This window comes from Vanellus vanellus, assembly GCF_965231255.1.
Source record: "Vanellus vanellus genome assembly, chromosome: 2".
Taxonomy (NCBI): domain Eukaryota; kingdom Metazoa; phylum Chordata; class Aves; order Charadriiformes; family Charadriidae; genus Vanellus; species Vanellus vanellus.
In genome coordinates, this window is record NC_138906.1 from 14152804 (window position 1) to 14170633 (window position 17830).

Below are 17830 nucleotides of genomic sequence, written 5' to 3' on the forward strand. Positions count from 1 at the left end.
TTTGGGTGGAGAACCTCCAAGGTCAAGCTCAGTTCTTTAAAAATATTTCCATTTCCACATTGTATACAGATGAGGAGGCAAAATGTCACAATCCCTAAACCTCAGTAGCCTTTTCTATTGCAACTATAACTAAGGTTCCCAGAAGACAACTGTGTTTCACTGTGTGAGATACTGTGCCAATGGTGAAATTTGTATATCCCCCTCGTTGTAGATCACAAATTTGCTTAAGTTGCCCTTTCTTCCTTGCTTGTATGGAGGCATATTGTCTACTCACTGCCTGCTGCAGGGCTCACTGAGGCAGGTGCCACGGGTCTCTCCTCTGCACGACTTCTGCCTCAATCTGTATGATTCACTTCTTTTCTGCATCATTTTTAGACCATTTCTAATCGAAAGCCATGAAACCTTCTATTACTGTGAACTGAATTCACACGTTCACAGTTTCTCAGCATACAACTTTGCCGTTTCTGCCAGCGGCTTTACTCGATGCTTAAGGGAGTTTTAACACCAGCATGAGCGAAGCAGAAGCCACAAAGCAACGTTAAACAAGTTCGGCATGCGTCCGAAGCCAGCGTACACGCCAAGCGGGCTTTGAAGAGCCACGGCTCTGAGAAAACGCAGTCCACCTAGGCTTGCGTTTGGCTGGTTGGAGGTCACCGCCAGCATGTGGGTCAGGTCAGCCCTACAGCCCACTGGGATCTGCACATCTGGGCCAGGTGGCCCTGACGTGGCTCCTTCCCCACATTCCTTCCCACAACTGCGCCTCCAAGGTTTGGGGCTTGCTTCCCCGTCGACCGGGCAGTTCAAAGGCCCACACTCCGCAGTAAAAGCGAAGGACGGGCGCCTCCAGCCCAGCCATCGCCTTTCTGGTTCTTCCCTTCACTTTAAATGCCCACTGCCTCTCCTTTCCCACACGCAGAACTCGTCCTACGTGCATTCACCTCTCCAGAACAAACGATTTGGAATAAAGGTGCAGTCTTGCAGTAACAATCGCGTTAACTATTTATTCGGCTGAGACAAAAGATGAGTCAACAACAGCTTTTCAGATATGGAAGAACTTTTATCTTCTACTGCCAAGATTATTTTCTCATCGGAGCTTGTACTCCAGAAAGGGACCTGCCCCTAAGGCGTTCGTCCCTGTGACCAGGTGACTCAAGGCAAAGCGTCAACATGGCATTTGACATCGTTTGGTGTTTAGGACCTCAGAGCAGGGAAAGATGAAACCAGACGCATGATGCTGATAAGAATTTCTTTTTATGTTATTCCAATAAAAAATACATTCATACAGAAATATAACAATCTTGCAAAAAACAATTTCAAATAAAATCTTGTAAAACAAAATTTTTACAAAAATCTTACAAAGAGATTCTTTAGATAACAGGGTGCTTCAAAACCAAAAAAAGAAATTTCACTAATAGAAACTTTTTCTTCTTAAATTTCAAGCAAAAATGTTTTATTTTTTTTTTTATTTTTCAGCTTGATTGAGGCTCAGTTATCACCTGAACAAAATGTACTTGCTTATTAAGAAAATTACAGGCATTTGACATATGGCACACAGCCCCACCCCATCCACACAAGTCTGATAATATTTCACAATTGAGACAAGCCAGTGCAAGTTTAATTTTTTTTTTTGTTTGTTTGGGGTTGGTCTTTTTTTGTCTGTTTGTTTTTGCTTTTGTTTACTTTCTTACTTATAAGAATTATGGCTAAGCCAAGGACAATGCAAACAAGGAGTTAAAAATACAACAAAACCCAACCCTAAATAGAAATCCATTTTCTGGGAAATTTCATTTGTTTGGGGGAAGAAAAAAAAAAAAGTGCATTTTCAGGCAATTTAAACCAAAAATGAAATGAGAATGACTTAAGCCTGTGTGTTCCTTAGAACCAGATCACTTGCATATACTTTTTTTTTTTAAACCACTTATCTACATACATTTCCAGGAAGATATACCAAAATATTAGCATAGTAAGCAAGACCAATAATAAATAGAAAAAGAAACAGGTCACGTGTTTTCATTGCATCAACTGTAGTGAGCTGGTTTAAAAAAAAAAAAATAAAAAATACTGCTTTTGGACAGACTATTTCTACTCTAGGAAAAAACAGTCTTTATTTTAGCTGAACTATGTAAAATTAGAGCTCAACCACCACAACGACTAGCTCACTCACAGGTCCTCCAGTAAGCTGGAAGGCCAAAACCCGAGTGTACTTCATCTGCAAACAGCTAATATTCTTTTAGCATGCCAATATTCGGTTCATATCATTCTTAAATGGCCACAGATACGCTATTCCAGACAACCTAATAACTACAAAACACAGTCAGCAGTCTGAGAAGGACTGAATGCCAACAAAGCCTTTAGCATACCGTTAAGCTAAAGGTAAAGCCTCTAAAAACGCTAGATTTTAATTAACTGTATCTTTCATTTCTTTGTCTCCTTAATGACCGTGTCGCGGGAGGGGGAGAGGAAGTATTTTGATGGGCTGTGGCATTTTCTAGCTATGTGTTCTAATTTATTTCCTTTTAAAAAAAATATTTATATATTATCTATATATATACACACATACACAGACTGTACACACAAATATACATACACGATTATTTTTCTGCCCACTTTTAAAAAAAAAGTAATAGAGTTTCTTTCTGTATGACCAACAGATAGCTAGATATATAGATGTGAAACTTGTGCCTTTTAAGCAAATACATCTTTTAATACTTCTGTATCTTTAATATGTATGAAAACTTGACATATTAAGTACAGTTGGGGTGTGTATATACACAGTTGTTGTGCAAGGTCAATATAAAAAAAGTCTCAAGGTGGCAGAACTGGTCAGGTATTCAATTGGCATATGCATTATACTGTAACACAGTCAAATTGTCTAAGTTAAACAAATAGTGTACTGACATGAACGACTTTTCTCTATATTTGTCTTTGTGAAGGAGGACCCTGGAAGTAACCTTTTTTCTCCCCTCATATTATACATTTGATACAGTACAATGCCAGGTGAAAAGAGAGCCTTAATAAAGCATGCATCACCCATACCCCTGTATAAGACCCCCTACAAGAGAAGGTCACTTGCATAAGGCACCATTATTAAGGTCAACAGTGCATTAACAGCTAGAAAACCAGAAGTTAGTCCTCAAGGCATAAATAAGAGAAAAATTAGCTGCATGAGAAAAATCAGTTTCTAACCAATAGTGGTTTTATCCACCCAACAGAAAAAATTATTCATGTTCCATACATTATGTAACATTAGACCAATTGTATTTTAGCTGCTCTTAACTGGAATCAAAACTGCAGTCCTGATTAAAGAATGGAAAAGCATATAGTTCCCCAGAACCATGCAATAACCTTTGTATTATAATGAAAAGTTATAGTCGTGTTACATTTGTAAATACACAGCTTATACAATGGATTACAAATGAGCTCTGTAGCAAGTAAAACAAGCTACTTGACACATTGCACGTTTAATAGCTGCACCAGACACCTAAAGCTCCTCTCGCACGGGAACGGGGAGGTCCCCCATCTCCACTCTGGCATCCCGACTCTTTTTATTCCCCTCTTTCCCTCTCCGGTTTTTCCTCTGAAAAGGTGCAGACACCCCTCCCCCCACCCCTTGGAAATGATTGGTGGTCGTCCCATCTCACGAGATATTCCTCACATACAAGACATTCAGACTAGGGGTTTTTTTTTTTTTTCTCTTACAGTTATAAAACAACCACAAGAAAAAAAATGTGCCTCAGCATACAGTCATCAAGAGATCCTCATCGCATACAGTCACCCAATCATTAACATTCTCAGTGCACATGCTCACGGCAAAGGCTTAGGAGCCACTCAGAAGGTTAGATACCAGTGTATGAGTCCAGGAAACCCCAAACATCACGCACCGCGGTTGCTATGCCGTTTCTTACATGACTTAATAGCCCTCAAAAGACCTGCAAGGAAGTGAGGTCCTGGAGGCAACTGGGTAGGGTGCAAAATGGCATGCTTTGGCTGGAACACGCATCCCTCTGCTCAAGGCTCTTCAACCTTGACGCCTCTTAGCCCGCAGGATTCACCTCTTGACCCATTCAGAGGTGTCTCTTCATGTGAAGGGCCAGGTGGTCAGACCTGGAAAAACACCTGCAAGGCAAGAGTCAAGGCGCACGTTAGCCCACGGCTGCTGGCAGGCACGACGCCCTGCGCGTGGCCGAAGCAGCCTCTCCCCCGCCTGGTTCTGCTGCTCCAAAACACGGCTGGTGGAGGGGGGATCCGGCATTCCCTGAATGCGTGGGGGGAGCGCTCGAGGTGGCTGTGGGCACCCGGGCGCCCTGCGAGGTGGGTGGGAACACTGGGGGCTTCTCAACACCCACCTGCAACGTCAGGCTACAAACCACAGCCCCGTGACTGGTAACGCGGAAGGGTTTGGGGCTTTTTCCCAGCCTAAATATATACAGTAATCCCTTAGAAATACCAGACGCGGTTGCGTTCCCCAATGGCTCCTTCACAAGCGAGAAGCAGCCCAGACTCGCTTTCCAACAAGCATTAAAAATAGCTATTTAAAAAGGTGCGTTTCAGTCACATACCTGTCACAGTGACTACATTTAAAAGGCTTGGCACCAGTGTGCTTTCTGAAGTGTCTGGTTAATTCATCACTTCTTGCAAAACGCCACTCACACCCTTCCCATGAACATCTGTAAGGCTTTTCCCCTACAAAGAAAGCAGATTACACGTTAGTCGTGACTTCATTCAAAGAAAGACAGGTGCTACCCCATTCATGTTCTACGTAAACCTCCTCCACCCCCCAAAGACGGGCGATTTTATTTAGCCCATCTGAATGCTTCAGAAGCCGTAGGCAAAGGCGGCTTGCAAAATTCATCTACCCGATTCCTACTTAACTATTTCGCTGCGACAGCACACCAAATAATCTCATTCTTATTTAAAAGAAACAAGCGATTAAACAGGCTCACAGGAAACAAAGAAATCCAACCTTCTACCATCCCGGTTCATCCGTAATGGCGGGCTCGCTCCCAAACAGGTACCATTCACCTCTTAAAGGTGATTAAAGACAGCACAGCTAGGCTCCAAAATGCAATTAGGCTACTGTATTGCATCAAAGGCCTCCGTCACTCACTCATCTGCATAACACGCAACCTCCTTTCTGCTGAGCCACATATTCTTGGAAAAGCCTGCCCGCCACTTTGAACACTGCTATTTCAGCATTCAAGAAATACCGCTGCCATTCGCGGGAACCTTCTCAGCCAGACAGCACCGGGACAACAGTTCTGCAATACTTCTGAAGCCGGCAGCTATTTACGTCTGCTCAACCACCACGGTTTCAGTGGAAGTTGTTCTTTCCTCTTGAAATAATCTTGTTTTATCTGACTTCTGCACGACAACGGGAGCATCCGAGCTTGCTCAGACTTCCCATAAAAGCCACAGAATGCTGAGCTCACGAGTCAAAATAGGATCTTTTCCTTGAATTCTCTTTCCACATCTTGGGGGGGGAAAAAAAACCACCCGTAGAGGTCTTTGGATTGGTACACCAAGAACGCCAGGCCAATTCCTCGCGCTAAGCGATGACTATGGAGCCCAGGCGCAGCTCTACATATCTAACCGCTGTCGTAAAGAAATGTCGAGTAACAGTGCTCAAACAAGCAAATCAGCATGTCATTTCAACCATAAAATATTTATAAAAGCCCTGAAGTGTCTGTCTTCCTCACTTTCTTTCCCAATAACGTACAGGATCGTTATTTTTAGTTCAGGTTCCATAACAATAAAATGCTGTTGCTCAGTATTTTGGGATGAAATTATACAGTAAATCATACGTTCCCAAGTCCAATTAGGCAGATCTGGTAGAAGGGTGACAACACACTGTGGCCTTCCAAGATTTTTGCCGATAACGATGGCAGGCAAAACTGTTAAATGACTTACAACTATAGCTATACTTTATATAATCGAGGCCTTGGGATCTCCGATTGAATAGACCGACGCAGACCGAACCATGAAAACAAGCTCTTACAGTATTTAGCGATCTGACTGATGTTTGGATACGATGCTCCTTTTTTTTTTTTTTTTTTTTTTTTTTTTCTCTAAGAAAGTCCCAGCTTGCTTTTGCTTTAGAAATGAACGTCAACAGAGGTCTAGCGTCTATTTTGGCTACACCTTTGCTCCTGATGACCGCACACCGCTGCAGTTTCCCAACTATCGCCTGTTTGGACGAGTGGTTCCTATTTGCTATGACAGCGGACTAATCTACCGCCAACTGTCTTGGCTTCATCTCGCTTACGAAGAGAATGAGGAAGTGATGTCGTCCACGCTGGTAAGCCTCTACTGCTATTACATCATCTCTCCAAACCTGGGCTCCCACCCAGTGATTGTGTAACGCTGTGACACCACCACCGTCAGGGGCATTCCCTACAGTACTTGCCAACGCTTAATAAGCATACGGTTACTAACCTGTATGAGTGCGCTGATGTGCTTTCAGATGTGAACTTTTGGTGTAAACTTTCCTGCAACCGTTAAAATGACACCTGTGAACACGCCTTCTGCCATCTGGCGAGGTGTCACCATTGGCGGGTGTACCTTTTTCTGCAGTCTTTCCAGCGGTACCGGTACGAATTTTCCCCGGTGAATGCAACTCACCCGCCGTACAATTCCATAGCTGGGAAGAAGGCTCCTTGCTCAGCTCAGGAGATGAAGGGGGAGTGGAAGTGACAGACGAACTCAAGTTTCCTGAACTGGCTAAAACATCGCTTATAGGGTCAGAGGTAAACTTTGTCGTGGGCGAGAGCTCCTCAGAGCTGTCTGAAGATTCGCTGCTCACGTCAGAATTCAAACTGTTGGTCTCTAAGTTCTGACTAGTAAGATTGTCCTCTTTTGGGACACACGTGTTCTTCAGTTCAGATTCCTCCTTTTTCTCACGTGCCAGAATAATTTTGGTCCAGAGATCCTCTTGGCTATCAAATTTGATTTCAGATGCAGAAACATAACAGGGTTCGCTTTGAAGATACCGTTCCAGCTCCAAACATGTCTAGGTGAAAGAGAAGGAAGAAAAAAAGAGAAAAGTTACGAGCTCGCTTAAAAATAAACCCAATTGTATTTTACACTTCAAAAAGCAGGCAGGAATGTAGTGCCTTCGATTTGAGGTTTCCAGGTTCAAAACAAATTAAAGGCTCCTCCAGCCGTAAGTAGGTGACTGTTACGATGAAAAGAAATCACTTTTCGAGACCTGGGCAGGAGTTCAAATGCACAGCTGAAGGTGCAAGTCAGCTTTGGTTTCCAAAATAGCATTCTAATGACTCAGTCAAATTATCATCACTCTCATCATGAAATCTGTGTTTGCAGTAGGCTGACGTTGAAAAGGACCATAGAGAACCACAACAAATAATTACACTTCGCTCTTGCGCCCCGTCTAATTTCAAGTTGTTTTGTATCTCTCTCACACAAACAGAAGGCTGAAAGGACCCAACTGAACACAATGTGCTCTGACACGCAGTTAAAACCCAAACGCCGCCGTGTCAGAAAACAAAGCCACATTTCAGCATGGCTGCGGAGCTGCCGGTCCGTCTTCTGGGGACATCAATGGAGCAGCAGACATCCTCCCATTTCCTGTGCATGGGAACGCAGCACACTCGACTTTCAAAGAATGTCATTTCCAAGCGCGCTGGCATGCACGCCACATAGCTCCAACTGCTCCCGTGCGTGTTCGGAGGAACACGGGGAACTTCAACAACAAGAGGAGAAGGGAGAAAAAAGTTCCAGAATAGAAATGTCCTATTCTATAGGATGCAAAACGGGAAATTACTCTGAGGTCCTGCTGGGAGTCCCACAATGAACAAGAACTTTATCTACTGGCCAAGAGTGCAACTGTATGAGTCATCTCTCTCTTTCTTTCACGCAATGCCAAAGGAGACTTCCTTTTAAAACCCTGACCATCTGCCAAGAAAGTACTCTGTTCAAACATACATGCAACAGTACATGGACAACTTCCCCCCCCCCCCCCCCCAGTCACATTCCCTTCTACTCTGTGAAACGAAACAAAACAAAAAACAAAACCATCCTAAAAGGGTGAAGCTGTGGTTTTCAATTTCAATTCACCCCGCTGACTTTCTAGCCATTTTCAGAGGGGGAAAAAAAAAAAAAAAGGGTATGAACTGTTATGGCAACAAGCTGATGTTTTGGGATTATTCTTTCCACTATGGGAAATGATCCATATGGAAGCTTTACACAGAAAATGGACACACCAAGTTTCCATACCAAACTCTACTTATTTTAGCAAGATCATCTCTTCCAAGCCCGGTAGCAAAACCTGATCCCAAATGCCACGCATTCCCCTTGCAGCCCCTTCCCATCTGTCCAAGAGCAGAGCTGCCATGGGAGCAGCCTCCTTTCTCCCCCAGCCCCGTTCAAGTAAACTGGGTCACATGCTCTGGCCAGGCCCGGAGAGTGGGCAAAAATGGGGAAAAAACCCCAAACAATCCCAAACCCACCGCTGCACACAATATTTATGTATTTGTCTATAATGAGGTAACTGGGTTGCAATGCACGTTAAAAACAACAACAACAAAAAAAGGTTTTGACAGGGACAAGACAATAGTGTATTGATTTTCCATGAAAACAGGTAAGAAAAAGCATTTATTAAGATCTTGTTAAAACTTCCATATTCCCGGCTAATTTAAATTCCTCATTAGGTAGGTTAGTAATGGGGGAGCAGAGCGAAGCTCTCTGCGAGTTTAAATGCCTCTGAAGGCTACTGGGAAGGAGGGCTGGCCCTTCGCCAAAAACCCAAATGCCTGAAGGAAACTACTTAGCTCCATTTCAATCACGTACTACGAAGCTGCCTCTCCGAAAGAGGGGGGAGCTGGGAAACCGGGGGGGGGGGCTGGGAAGAGGGGGAAAAAAAAAAAAAAAAAAAAAAAAAAAGAAGGCATTGCATACAATCATGCAATTAGTGAACACGTGAAGGTTGTAACACTTTGCATCGCGACCTGCTCGGAACGGCTCCCCCGTCCTTCTGCAGCGGCGGCGGCAGCAGAAGGTACCGGCGGGGGGAGCGCAGCCACCGGCCCCGGCCACCCCCCACCCTCCTCCCCCGGGGACGCGCCGGTGTCAGCGGCCACCGCAGCTCCGGTCCCCCCGCTGCTGGGAGCGAATCGGGGAGGGGGGTCACAAAAAAATAATAAAAAAGGAAAAAGCAAAAAAAAAAAAAAAAAGGGAAAAAACCCCACAACAAAATATGTCCATTAAAGGGAAGGAGCCTCCGTTCTTCCTCCTTCCCGACCGCGGCAATTAGCACAAGGGGATCGCTGTCATATGACTGACAACTCGCGGACTCCGCCAGGCTCCCATTGCACACACACACACACACACACACACACACACGCGCGGAGACGGGTGTGAATACGCTCCTCTTGGGGTTTTCCCCCCATCATCGCCAAGAAAATTACAAAAAAAAAAAAAATAAAAATAACAATAATAAAAAAAACCTCAGCAAGGAGTGAAAAGCAGCCCTCGGCCGAGGCAGGCAGCTCGGATGACAAGCCCCAGCTGTGGCGCTTGGACCTGGTACAAGCGCAAAACTTTTGCCAGGACTCGACTCGGCGCGGAGCGGAGCGGAGCGGTGCGCGGAGCAGAGCGGGTCGGTGCTGACCGCCGGGCGGTGGAAGAGCGGAGCCGGAGATGCGCAGCTCCGTGCATCCACCTCGGGACTCTTCCCCCCCTACCCTCCAAAAAAAAAAAAATAAAAAAAAGCCGTCTGATTTAAAACCGAAACACCTGCTTCAAAACACGTTTGTGCTTAATTCTCCCCAAACTCGTTGCTGACACTTGGGCTTTTTTTTTCCCCCCCCTTTTTTTTTTGTTTTTTTAAATCCGCTCATCCTTTAATACGGCTTAAAAACAAAACAAAACAAAACCAAACCAACAACCAAAACAAACACAAACCAACCCGACACCACCACCGAGATCCTCGTTTACCTGTTGCCAATATTCCTCCAGGGACGGCAAGGCTGAGAAGTAACCCGTGTCGTGCACGATCTGGAGTTCCTGGAAGATGCTGCACATTGGGAGAACATCCATGTCTCGAGAGTCGCGACAAAACGCAAAGTCCGTGCCGGTTACCGAAAATACAGATGCCTCCTTTATGTGCAGCGGGGGGGGTGTGTGTGCGGGGGGGTTGTCAAACCTCTGCGCTCAGTTTCCAAGCCCCCCCCCTTCCTCCAGAGAAGAAAAAAAAAAATAATAATATATATAATAATTGTGTATATATATAAAGAGAGAGATCAATTCCTTGAGGAGCTTAGGGAGGAAAAAACACCCAAAGTTTCATGCAAAGTTTAATCGCGCAGCCAGGCAGGACGTCTCCCGGGGCGGCCGCGGCGGCTCTCCCCTCCCGCGGCCGGCGGACCCTTGCGCAGGAGCGGACCCAATATTTGCAAACACGGCGCCGACTGCGAGTGTCACCCCCTGCAAAACTTCCCTATTCAAAGCTCTGCCCGGCCGCGCCGCCGCCCCCGCCCCGCTCGCCCTCCCTCTCCCCCCCCCTCCTCCTTCCCCGCCCCCCCCCTCCCGCTCCTCCCTCCCTTTCCCCCCCTCCTCCTCACCCCCCTCCCCCCCCCCGCCCCGCGTGATGCCGTGACGCCGCCCGCCGCCGCCGTCCAATCGCCGCCGCGCACCCCGCGCCCCGCGTGCCAATGATGTCAGAGCCGCCCAATCGCCGCCCGGGCAGGCAGCGCGGCTCCTCCTGGCGTGACCGAGCCGGGCCGTGACGGCTCCCGCCATTGGCCCGATTCGAAATTCGCCCCCTCCTGATTGGCGGACTGGGCGGCAGGCTATTTTTAGCAGGGTATATAAAGCGAGGAAAGCGGCTGCTTTTTCGGAAGGGGAGGCGTGCGTTCGCGCGGCGGCCGCGCGCGGGTTGTGGAGAGAGGGGGGAGGGGAGCTAGGCCCGGTGGGGCTGCGCTGCCGTTGGCGGGCGCGGAGGGCGCTGCGGAGCCGCCCGCGCCGTGAGGCGGGCAGAGGGGAGGCCCGGATCGCTCCGGCCGGGCAAACCGCCGCCACGCTGGGCCTCCTCACAGTTGGCGCGGGGAGCCGTGGTTGCCCGCCAGTCCTGTGAGGCGGCCCTCGGCAGTGCCGGGGTGTCCTGTCTCACCGCGGGGGGTGGGTGTCACCGTGAACCCCCCGTGGCACCTTCCCCACAAGGCTTGAAGGCAACTCTATAGGTCTCCTGTGTTGGCCTTTCCCAGTGAGCGGCAGAGCTAGAAAGCTACTTTTCACCATTCCCCCAAGGGATGGCAGAGGCCCCCCGCCATTGATGCTTCAGTGAGGGAACTGGGTCTCGAAACAGAACAGGGTGATGGTGTAATGCGGGTCTGCACGGAGAGCTTCCTGCCCTGGGCCGAGGCCGCGCAGCCAGCCTGGGGACGGGCGCCATGGCCTGTGCCATCCCACAGTGCTGCTCTGGGAAGAGTTCATCCCTTGGTGCCCGCTTACGCCTAAGCATGGGTATTTATTCATGTACTGGTGTGGGAGCACCAGCTTTCTTAAGGTTAGACCTGTCGCTGATCTGGATGTCTTAATATAATTAAAAAAAAAAAAAGTAGTTGTTCGCTTTCCAAAGGAGCGTCCAGCACATGGAACAAACACTCCTAATGTGTTTCTTTTATTAAAGGACTTCTAATTTTCCGCTGATGTTTCCATCGTTGTCTCTACTCCGTTATTTCCATTTCCCTGCTTTCCTCTGTATCTGTTGCTAGTTACCTACAGATGGTAACTAAAGTATTTAATGTTTGTTTCTTCTGCCTACTGTCTTCTGTGAGCTAGTGATCACGGGTGTGAAAATGCCAGTCTAATTTTCCATCCCCTAGCCCCTCATAAGCTATTAATGTGGCGATTCCATAAACAAACAACTGTTGTTCATGGTTGGGTTTTCCTGTGTCTATGAAAAAAAAAAAAGCCTAAGGTCAATTAGAGCATTATTTTATGTTTAGAAAAACAGCCAATGCTCAAGACTCAAAACATCTAAATCCAGAGGACTAAGCTCACTGGGTTTAGTCAGTAATTCTTTACTTGGCCTTGTGTGGCCAAACATATAAATACATATCCAAAATTGCCTTGCAGACAACAGATAGCGCGGATAGGTTCATGTCTCCTTGTGGCCAAAACTAGATTCTCTGAAGGAAAGTGCAGAAGAAAAAAAAAAAAAGCCCGCTTAAGGAGATGAATTATACACCTTCCTTGAGCCTACATTTAGTTCTGTAGAGTTAAATATTTTGTGGCCTGAAGTGCGGTGTGGGCTCCAGTCAAATATAACCTGGTAACATAACTCTGGAAATCATTAGTGTTTGTTTAACTGACCCGCTCCCCCTTCGGAGATTTTTTTTTTTCAAACATAGTGACAGTGAATGCAACTGTCTGCTCTGTCTGTTTTACACTTGCCTCGTTTTAGCTGTATTTCACGCGAGAGAGATCTGGGCTTGTCATAGACTGGATGAGATTTACTGTGCCCAGGTGGAGTTTGAAGCATAAGGATCTTATTTTGTACGGTTATCTTCAGGTGGGCAGATGTAAATTGACAGAGATGCAATATTGAAAAAAAAAAAGGTCCTTTAATAAAATGAGGTTTTAGTGTACAAGCAAGGTTTTCTGTGCTTCTGCCAGTCTGTGATTGGTTGAGCAGGATGAAGCAGGAAAAAATAAACTAAATCAGAGAAAGCCGTGGCACAGACGCGACTATGGTGCAGTAAAAGCTGTTTAAGTTATATCCTGATTAAATGCTGGCTTTGATTAGGCTGTTACCGACGGGCATTTAAAAGAAAATTGACCGAAGTGTCACTGGATGTGTTAGTTCTAGGTTACAACTGTATTAACAAATTTTAATCTTAAGTAACAAAAAGTGTCATTACAACTAAAGGTCAATCCCAGATAAGAAAGAATGGGTAAGACTGTAGAGTGAAGTAAACAGACGTAGTGTTTTTACCCGGTATATTTTTAATCCGGAATTAAAATGAAACAGTGAGTCAATAACACGCTGTGGTTTCGGAGACTGTTCCATGGAACGCAAGCTGGAGGGAAACTACTGGCACTAATAGCAGCCAGGTGGAACGAAGGGATGGCGTGTGAGTTTAAGGCAATTTATTGTAGTCTGTGGAGGATAATAAACATTAGGGCAAATTTTAATAGGCCCCAAAATGAAAGAAAAGGAAAGAATGAACTAGTGGAGATACATGAAGATATAATTTAGTCCCTAATGACTTTCTTCGTAGTAGTAAAGTTTTAAATACCCATTTTATACCACTGGGATGTTTTGAATCGTGCACCAGGGCAAAATTTACCTTCAAAACCCTAAATGAAAACATGTTCTAACTTAAAAAAAACCCAATCTGAAATCAGTCAGTCCCTTGGGACTTCACCACTTTATTTAGATGTGCCGACCAGGGACAGAGACCACCCGATTTAGAGCAGAGGGCTTTTCATTTATGGTGGTGGTGAAGGATTCCAAAGCACATGGACTGAGTGGGCAGTGCTAATGGGTAGGGAAGGAATACAGCTATTGAGTTGCTTGGATAAATTTCTTGTGACTGCCGTGCAGCTAATTCAGTATGTATGCCCTTGATTAGGTAGGGGTAGTCACAGATTTACTTCTCATCCTATAAATGTTCGGTGTGTTTTTAACTCTGTATGATCTGAGTTATTTATAAAAGTAGCAAAAATTAGTACAAATTATATAGGATTACTCCACATGTTGGTGCTTTTGCCTGCGGAGTTGCACAACGGCTTTTAAGTAGGACTGTCCACAGTTTAGGATAATCAGCCAATTTACCTCTTTAAGGCCACTGATTTACAAATATGTGCAGAGAAAAAAAGCTCTGTGTGCTTAAATTATATTTTTTTTTTTGGTTCATTAATTTTAATAAGGTTCTGTCTGCAAAGCTATATTGCCACGATAAATGCCCTACCACTTCTCCGTAGTAACCGCTTTTGTCAAGGATGGTGGACTGTTCCTGGAAGACCTGCTCGCTGCCGTAGCAGGCGACAGACGGTGTTTTCCAGGTGGGCTGAGCTCCACATGAGGCAGGGGGAGCACCTGTTCTGTTCTTAGAATATTCATGCATTTTTAGAGGACACGTTAACTTGCTCTGCACTGTGTTCAGTGCTGAGAGTAAGAAGAGGAGAAAACCTCCTGAAAATGGTTCACGTACAGCCAGATGCAGGGGGGTTAGATGAAATGGGCAGGAATCAATAGCTTGTGGTTTGATTAGGATAAATGGACTTTATTTGGGGAAAAAGAGAGAGGGAGAGTGTCAAGTGCATGAAAGCATTGTCGGTTAGCAGAGAACACTACTTGAAATGATCTGCTTCCGAGGTGGTAAGTTGCTAAATCGAAAACTAGCATGCAATGTGATTCTACCACAGATAACGTAAATGCTCTTTGAGGATATATAAATAGAACTGTTATGAGTAGGCAAGCAAGTGGGGTGATTCCTGATCTGTCACTCCGGCAGAATTAAGAGAATTACATTTCTGAGCATAAGGTAGCCTAAGATAGAGTGAAAGGTAAAAGAATTAAAACAGAAGGAATGACAAAAGTATAGTAGAGAAGAATTTAGGTAAATGTGACCTGAACTTGTTCAGCAGGCACAGAAAACAGTTAGGAGAGGTGATGTGTTGCCCTACAAATACTGGCAAACAAATACTGGCAAACAAACCAGAACGGAGGAAAAAAATTGTTGTCATTAGCTAATGTGAAGAGAACATGAACCAATGACCCACAACTGAGTCAGAGAGGTGTTGTGGGGCCCTTTTTTCCTTTTTTTTTTAACTCTTCAGGCCAAAACCGGAGCTATGGAATTTCTATGGTTTACCTGTTACAGAGCCTTGGAGTTCATGCTCTTAAGCTGCTGTTTTCACTTTGATACTTCTAGACGTGCCTAAACAGCCAATGAGAAGGTAATGCGCTGGGAACTGGTCTGTGATCCCCACCAGCACCCAGAAACAGCATTAGAACTAAAGGTATTGGCAGACAATCCTTTTTCAGGTAGATGTACTGTAGAATGTCTTCCTTAAGTCTGCATGCTCTCACCTGGAAGGCGATTGCACTTTGCTTTTCCATAACTGGCACTGGAAAGGTGATTCTGTCTCTCAGTGCTGTAATTACAAGTAACGGTCTGCTAATTCTTGGCCTATTTGCAATCAGTTTATTATACCTGTTTCCTCATGTGCTGATGTTGTCTTTCTGCTTTAAATAGGTCTTTTTCCTCCCTGATGCTTACGAACAAAACATATATTCACTTTCAGTTTTTTCTTGGGTGACTGTATGAGCAAAATATTAGACCATATTTCCACAAGAGGCTCAGTTGAACAGTTTGCTTAATAGTACACAAGAGTATTATTAGTAGTTATAAGTCCTAATTGAATAGGCATTTCATGGTTTCTAATGTAGCAAATATCACCTACGGGGTTTTAAAGTATTTAAAAGCACTTGTCCTATACAGAGTAACTAAAAATTGCACTTCAAAAAGTTAACAGTTTTCATTTTTGTGGTATCTGAACTTTAGGATGACTGCTTTTCTAGCAGGGCATAAAATCTTCCATGATTTAGAAGACCTGAATTTCTAGTCTTAAAAAACCTGCCAAAGAAAGTAAAAAAAAAAAAAAAAAAAAAAGAGGTAGCCTTCCAAACCTTTTTTTCTAAATACAAGTAATAAATAAAAAGAAAAGCACACTTTCTTTCAAAGCATCTTTCAGAAAGATGGGGTTTAGGCTAAGTGTCCTCATAAGAAGTAGCAAATACAAGCAACTGGGACTTGTCTGATGCCAAGTTACTTGGCTGCTGTTAGGAAGTCACAATACTGACTGCTTCCCAGGTGGAGGAGCAGAAATTGCTGTGATTAATGGTGAAAAAAGCAGCTTGAGCTAAGGAAAAGAAAAAAAAACAAACACAAAACCCCATGTCGTTGGGCATTTTATCATTTTCGTATGACCATTTCTTCCTTTTTGCTATTGCTAATTAGTGACCATTATTTAGCAGTGCATTAAGCTGGGAAACTTAATTCAGACCAATTTTGGAAGCTGTGAGAAAAGAAACCCAACATGAACCAGTCATTTTGTGGAGCGAGAGACTGGAGGACTAATGATCGTTAGAAATAGCTGGGCTGCCTCACTAGCTGCTTGCGAGGCTTAGTAAAAGTGTATAGAATTAGATTGTAGCTGTGAACTTTCATAGAAGAATGCAAAGAAGTATTTCTAAGCAGTGATGCCAATTAGACATAGGGCTGGCTTGCTTGGAGTGGTTGTGAAACTGCCTTTTCTGGGAATTAGTCAGGGCAAGACGAGACAAGGAGTTGTGCGGAAGCCTCAGCCAAGAACGGCAGACCTTTGCTTGGAATGAACTACATGGCCCAGGATGTCTTTTCCAACTTGTAACATCTCTGCTCCTGACTTCATGTGAAGTGCACTACGTGGGTTGTAAGTTTTGCAAAGGGTTTCTCTCTAATGTCACAGTACTCCTTTCTGTGGTGCACTGGAGGAAAAAAAAAAAACCAAACCCACTTAACTTTTGCTGCAGCAATAGGGAGCTTTCCTATTGACAGGGCATGGGGTGAACCTTTCCACCCTTGCAACTTGACTTGTTCGTTTGGTGCCGTGGCACGGGAGAGCGACCTAATTGTGTCTCTCGTTATGACAAGTGGGAGTCAGTGCCGATTTCCCCCCCCCCCCCCAACATAATCTGCAAAATTATATACAGTGTCTGATATACTGATGGCCATACATACATATTCCAGAGCAAAATGAACTGTGGCCTTCTTTGGGACACAAGGAAATAAACATAGTCGTTAAAGAGTCAGCACCGTTACCACATAGTGAACCTTTACTCACTGTTCCCACCTATTGTTATTTGAAATATCCCATTTCCTGTTTTCAGGAACTGTTGCCAATGGGCAGGATTCAGATCTCATTCACATCAGAGTAACTCTGGTAGCTTCGGAAGATCAGCAGGGAAAAGGAAATGAAAAGCAAGTGACTGTGATGAAGTAATCCTGAGTTTCCACTGAAGTGCTCTGGGTATAGTCCCAGTCGGTGTCAGAACTCAGCCTGGTGCCTGGAAAATCAGGGAAATTACTATCTGCTGTGTAAGCCCCAAGACAGACCCCATTGATATGCTCACATTATCGTCATTATTGCTGTCGTGCACTAGGATGACAGCAACAACAAAATAAGGATATTTACCCTGTAAGTATCCGAGATGAATGGGTATATATACACATCTATACACACATAATAACTAGTTACTTGGTGATTCATGGAGGCTTCTTGGATCCTCACTATGAGACTGCAAAGTTATAATAAATATATAAATGACTGTGTAAAAAGAGCATTTTTTTCTGACTTTATATTCCACCCTGCTGAGAAAAAAAACCTCACCAACCAACAAAAAAACAGCCTTTGTTCAAAGTGCGGGAAAAAGGATTTATTATCCGAATGGTATAATGAGGAAACAGAAATGCAGAGGTAATTGGAGGATCAGACCCACAAAGATACCTCTCAACTCTCAGTCATCTTTCTCTGCAGGGAAACGGATTGGAAATGTAAATGCCTATAAAGCATTGTGAATCCTCGGCAAGTATTATCTCCGGGTCTCAGTTCCCTAACTATACAAAAAGGATACTACTCCCTTTCTTCAGTCTATGCCAATTGTAAGCTTTGACCCAAAATCACAAAGAGAGATTATGGCAGAGCCAAGAAATGAACTCAGATCTTCTCAGTCCTAATCCAAGTTTGTTATCATAAGCTCATCTTTCATTTGCTTTTGAATAACAACCAAAGTGTTAACCCTTTTCCTATACATTTACAACCT

The 17830-nt window shown here is 44.6% G+C and overlaps 1 protein-coding gene across 1 annotated transcript; it reads right to left on the reverse strand.

Annotated features, from left to right (window-relative positions):
• Positions 1-1232: 1232 nt before the first annotated feature.
• Positions 1233-10411, reverse strand: KLF6 (KLF transcription factor 6). The gene is made up of 4 exons (XM_082498943.1): positions 9952-10411; positions 6433-7006; positions 4560-4683; positions 1233-4116 (listed from the first exon to the last, which is right to left on the reverse strand). The coding sequence occupies exons 1-4, from the start codon at positions 10051-10053 to the stop codon at positions 4065-4067; spliced, it is 852 nt and encodes a 283-aa protein (XP_082355069.1). The 5' UTR covers positions 10054-10411; the 3' UTR covers positions 1233-4064.
• Positions 10412-17830: the final 7419 nt, after the last annotated feature.

Bases quoted from the DNA above. Each gene is read 5' to 3' on its own strand.
- KLF6 (XM_082498943.1), bottom strand. From the start codon at position 10,053: ATGGATGTTCTCCCAATGTGCAGCATCTTCCAGGAACTCCAGATCGTG. The intron at 4,684-6,432 runs GTTAGTAACCGT...CTTTCTTTGTAG, and splicing joins ACATCAGCGCACTCATACAG to GGGAAAAGCCTTACAGATGT. The intron at 4,117-4,559 runs GTATGTGACTGA...CTTGCCTTGCAG, and splicing joins AAATGTAGTCACTGTGACAG to GTGTTTTTCCAGGTCTGACC.